This window comes from Tupaia chinensis, unplaced genomic scaffold (genome assembly GCF_000334495.1).
Source record: "Tupaia chinensis unplaced genomic scaffold, TupChi_1.0 Scaffold000178_1, whole genome shotgun sequence".
In the NCBI taxonomy this organism is placed as follows: Eukaryota; Metazoa; Chordata; class Mammalia; order Scandentia; family Tupaiidae; genus Tupaia; species Tupaia belangeri.
Window position 1 is genome coordinate 1,002,790 of NW_006159653.1, and position 5,148 is coordinate 1,007,937.

The following is a 5,148-nucleotide window of genomic DNA, read 5'->3' on the forward strand; positions in this document are numbered from 1 at the left end:
TGCAGGCAGGCGAGGAGCCGAGGCAGCCGCAGTCACAGGGGCGCCGATGGCCCTGTCGGGGCCCACAGCCTGTGGCCTCATGCCCCCCAAGCGCCCCAGTGCCCGGTCTCTGCTGAGCTCGTCGTGGGCGACAGTCCCACAGCCCGCTGGCTGTGCTGGTAACGCAGGCTGGACCCTCCCCGCCCCATCCCTGTGCCCCTGGGCCCTGCTGCCCACCACAGTCCCCCTCTGTGCACCCCGCAGATGCCGGGAGGGTGCTTGCTCGCCTGCCAGGAGCCAGTAGACGATGCAGTGGGCTGGGGAGGGGCCGAGCTGAGCAGTGGGCGAGGCGGGCTGTGCTGGCCTGCCTACCTCTCCTCCAGCCGGGCCGAGTGCGGGTGGGCCTGCACCTCCGTGCTCTGGTTGCTGTAGCCGGCACACGTCTGGTCGATGTTGTAGGCCTCCACCTTGTCTGACCAGTCCAGCTCACAGGTCTGCTTGTGTTCCCGGTTCAGCCTGGGGGTGGCACCAGCGTTGGTGCGGGAGGGGCAGCTCCCAGCAAGGCCCCTCTTCCCCACATGGGTCCTGGGGGTCAGCAGCAGCCAGGAGCAGCCGCTGGGTGGAAGTTCAGCATGGGCGCTGGCCCGGCTCTGAGGACCTACCATCTGCCTGCCAGAGCCCCGAGGTCCTGCCCCGGGGCTAGCCTGAGGGGTCAGCGTGGGTCGGAGCAACCCACCGGATCTGGTTCACGACCTGCAGGATGGTCCTCTTCAGGAGCCCCTGAATGTTCCGGGTCAGCTCAGCTTCCTGCAGATAAGCCCCAACACCCAGGGGGGCGGACACTGAGCCTGGCCTGGCTGGTGCCGTAGGCCAGACCCTCCTGCCCCACCCCACGAGCATTCAGCCTTTATTCCTGGAAAACGGGGACAAGCCCAGCTCTCCCTCGGGGCTCTGGGGCATTCTTGGTGCTCTGTGAGTGGGTATTTATGGCTGCCAGGAGGGTCACCCTGTGACAGTTCTCATGGGCCAGGCTCGCAGCCCCCAACCCCAGCTTTCCCGCTGACCCCTGGACAGTCTCCGAGGATCCCAACCTGGGGCAGCAGAGGGCCTCCCGCCACACGGGGCTCTGCGCTCACACCCAGACTCCGAGGGAAGCCGGGGTCTCGGTGTGAACACCCCTTCTCTCTGGGGTTGAGTTTTACCTCCACCACCTTCTAGGTCACCGCACCAGGGGCCAATCCCACGATCCCTGTCCCCGGGGTCTGTGCCCCTTCCCTGAGCCTGGGGGGTGGGCAGGAGGAGGGGATTGAGTTAGCCTGAACCAGCAGCGGCCCACTCCAGGCCCCGGCCCACTCCAGGCCCCGGTAGCTGGTCTTTCACTGATTCCACAGACCACGGCCGTCCTGCCCCAGGCGAGCCCCGGCTCCGAGGGGCAGAGAGCTGTGCAGTTCTGGGCAGCCTGGGCTGCCCCAACGACAGGTCATGCTGGACTCTGGTCGGACGGCTGCGGGAGGGGTCGCTGTGGTGAGAGCTCTGCGCCCCCCACAGCCCGGCGGAGCCCGGGAGGTCGTGCGGCCCAGACTCAGAGCTCAGTCAGTCTTGGCTGTGAAGTCCTGTGAGCCGGGAGCGGGGTGGGGATGCTCGGAGGGCCCACCATGACTGAGGGCCAGGTTTCCAGGCCCCGGCGCCCTGCACATGCACAGGGCATGGCTCTCTGGGCATAGGGACCAGAGCCCCTCCATGCCCGCCCCATGCCGGAGGACCGGGGGCCCGGGCAGTGCAGCCGTGGAGCAAGGCCTGCACCTTCAGCAGCTCCATCTCCACGGGGTCGCGCACGAGGTCGGGGTGCTGCCGGCGCTCACGGCACTGCAGGTTGTCGGTGGCCAGGGAGAGTGGCAGCGCTGTGGCGTCCAGGGCGCGCTCCAGCCGCCGCTTCTGGGCCAGCAGCAGGTCGGTCTCGGCCACCAGCTCGTCCACCTGGCGCTGCAGCTCTGCCTTCCAGCAGTGTGTGTCCTGCAGCCGTGCGCCCACGCTGCGTGTGCAGTCCTGCTGCGAGCGCTGGGCCAGCGCCTCCGTCTCCGCCGCCAGCTGCCGGCTCTCGTGCCGCTGCTGCTCCGACTGGCTGCGTCCCGCGAAGGCCTGGTGGTAGCGCGCGTAGCAGCTCTGGAACCATTCGTCCGCCAGGTACTTGGCCGTGCGGAAGCCGGCGGTGGCCAGGCCCGCGGACGTGTAGGGGCCCGTGTTACGTGCCACATCGTAGACCTTGAGGGGCAGCTCGCACGGCGGCACCGTCTGCGGGGCCGGCTGCTTGGTCAGGGGCAGGTTGGTTTGTGCCATGGTGCCGGTACACCCAGGCAGCCAGGGTGGGGCAAGGGAGGGTCACTGGGTCCACTGGCCTGTGGTCAGCAGGGCAGCCCCAGCCGCTCCGTGGCCAGCCCTGACACTGTACACACTAGGGCCTCCTGTTGCTGGGCAACTCCCCATGGAGTGGCGGGGGAGGGGACATTCAGGTGGCCAGAACCGTCCTCTTAAAGGAACAGTCAAGCCAGCCCTGTCCTCCCTGCCCCTGTGGCTCCAGCTGTAGGCAAGGGATCCTGTCACCCCAATGTCCTGTCAGCCCCGAGCAGGACAGACCAGGCTCTGGCCACTCCGAGGCCGGTTGGGCTGGGGGTGCTGTCCTACACGGCGTCACCCCGATGTCCGAAGGCAGCCCCCTGCCCCGACTGTGGCCCTGTGGCCAGTCCTGGGGGTGTGGAGCCTGGGGAAGTGCCCCGGAGACCCCAGCACATCTGAGACCACTGTCCACTGCCTGAGAGCCAGGCCCTGGTGTCTCCCCCCTCCAGGTCCCAGCGGCTCTCCCCCAGGGCATTGAGGGGGGTTGAGTGCGGCCTCTGGACGGCCGTCTGGGTGATGTCCAGGCCTGTGGCAGGGAAAGGGACCTGTGCAGGGGCCATGCTCAAGGCCACAGCGCAGGCGTGTGGCCAGGCTGGATGGCAGGAAGCTGCTGGTCCCAAGGCTGCTCAGTGGCCCTCTCCTGGGCAGGAGCCCAGCCGGGGTGATAGTCAGCATGGCCAGCAGAGGGCACCATTGGCTGTAAAATGTTGCCAGGCCCTGGCTCCTTGGTGGGCTTCCCTGGCCGCCCACCCCCACCCCTTGGGCTCAGCCTGGGGTCTCTGCTGACACCCCACATCCTCTCAGTGCCTGTCCACAGCCTGCACCTTCTCTGCTCTGGCCCCCGACAGCATGTCCTCACTCCGGCTGGGCCCCCCAGGCTTCTGTCACTGTAGCAACCCAGTGGTGGCATCGTCAGGTGCTGTGCGGGGGCTTGGGACGGCAGCCCCCCAGACACCAGGGCCACCCTCTGAACGATATGAATCCCACTTCAGCCCAGAGGTGAGGCACCCCCGGGGAGACGCCCAGGAGCAGCCAGGGCCCTGGCGGCCGGGTTGGTGTGGCCAGGCCCTGGCTCCTGTGCGGGCTGCCGGTGTGGCTTCGGCAGAGACGCCAAGGCTGCCCCAGGCTCCCTGGCAGAGCGGGCTGGCTTCCAAATTGCATTTTCAAAGGGGAAACTGAGTCTGGAGACATGCCAAGGTTGCCTGGGGCCTGGCCAGAGCCGGTGCAGGACAGCTGGCCTGATACAGGCCACCTGACGTGGGGTCCCCACAGTGCTGACCTCGGACGTGAGGTTGCTCAGGTGGGGGGCTCGACCTCGGTCCCCAGGTGTGGTCATGCCTGGCCTCCCTCCCCTCCTGCCCCCCGGGGCTTGCCCACTGTCCCATCTCCCAGGCCCTCTCTAGGCTGTTAGCGGCCCACCTAGCCCCTCGAGGCCTGCGGCCCCTCCCCGGCTCTGCCCTGACCAGTGACCAGGTGGGACATGTGAGGCTGTCACAGCCTCCCCGACAAGCATCCCACGGCCAGGCTACTGCACAGGGTCCATGCACATGGGCCAATGCCAGCCCTCGCTGCCTGGGTGACACCTCCAGAGGCTGTCCCCACCACCCCTAAGCAGACACACTTGCCTACAGGCTGTGGCCTGGTCTTCCACAGCCTGGAAGGCCCACATTGCCCCTGGGGTGAGCAGAGGCTGGACATCGGAAAAGCCATGGGCAGAGCAGGGGCGGCTGTGTCCTGCCTTGGCCCCACGGGCAGGACCTTCTGTCTGCTGGGGAGGCAGGGGTAGGAGGAGGCCAGCAGCCCACCCAGGAGCCAGAGCCCCGGCCAGCCAGAGGGCTGCACGGAGAAGCCCAGTGGTGAGGCTTGTGCGCTCGGCACATGTGTCTGGGACAGGCCTCGGGCAGGACTCGGATAGGCGGGGGCTGTGGGACCTGGCACGTGACCGGAGGGGGGCTGGCACGTCCAGCTCCAGCAAGCCCCCTCTGCAACCTGGCTTTGCCGCGTGCCAGCCCAGGGCTCGGCTCCTTCCTGAACGGGAAGCCTAGAAGCAGATGTGGGGGCGGGTTGCCCCCCTAAAGGAAGCCGTGTGGTCGACACTGCCCCACCTTGGCGTCCACATCCACCCTCACCCCTGCACGGTTGCTCAGGGGAGGGCTGGCCGCGGGCTCTGAGGTCCTCGATGGGATGTCCCCAACGCCGTGCGAAGCCAGGCTCTGGGCACCTGCGGGGCCCATGATCCTCCACGGCTCTGTGTAGGGAGTCCGGCCACCCAGCAGCTGCAGGAGGTTGTGGGGCCCCTTCCCTGCCGGACAACACCACCAGAGGGCGCTGTGCTCAGTCCTGGATGAGGCGGGGCCCACACAAGCCGCGGAGAGCCCTGGAGAGACGGCACACCCGCCATACAGCAAAGCTACTAGTCTGGGGGCCCCAGCGTCCTGGTCCCACCCTCCCTGACCACAGCCACACACGGCATTCATGGCCTGTTCCCGCCCCAAGTTCCTCAGCCTGTGGCTGCCACCTCCTCAGGAAGCCTGCCCAGATGGCCAGTCACAGCCTCTAGACTGCCGAGGACCCCTCCCTCCACGCCCCCAACCCCACACGGTCTGAGGTGCACCCCAGCCCCGGCCCTCTGCCAAGAGTGAGACTCAGACCAGCTGAGACTGACCCAAGGCAGCGGGGGCGCAGGGAGGAAGGGGGCTCTGGAGACCGTGGCAGGGCAAGGAGCAGGCAGGTAAGGGCCAAGGCCCCGGAGGCCCAGGCTGGCGGCAGGTGGGG

General features: G+C 68.1%; 1 protein-coding gene across 1 annotated transcript in view; it reads right to left on the minus strand.

Annotated features, from left to right (window-relative positions):
- TEKT4 (tektin 4) overlaps positions 1-2,411 on the minus strand; it is a 7,074-nt gene extending 4,663 nt beyond the window's left edge. The window contains exons 1-3 of the mRNA XM_006146438.1: positions 1,783-2,411; positions 716-786; positions 352-495 (exon numbers count right to left, since the gene is read on the minus strand). Coding sequence (XP_006146500.1) covers positions 352-495; positions 716-786; positions 1,783-2,316 — 749 coding nt within the window. The 5' untranslated portion in view covers positions 2,317-2,411. The remainder of the gene's footprint in view (positions 1-351; positions 496-715; positions 787-1,782) is intronic.
- Positions 2,412-5,148: the final 2,737 nt, after the last annotated feature.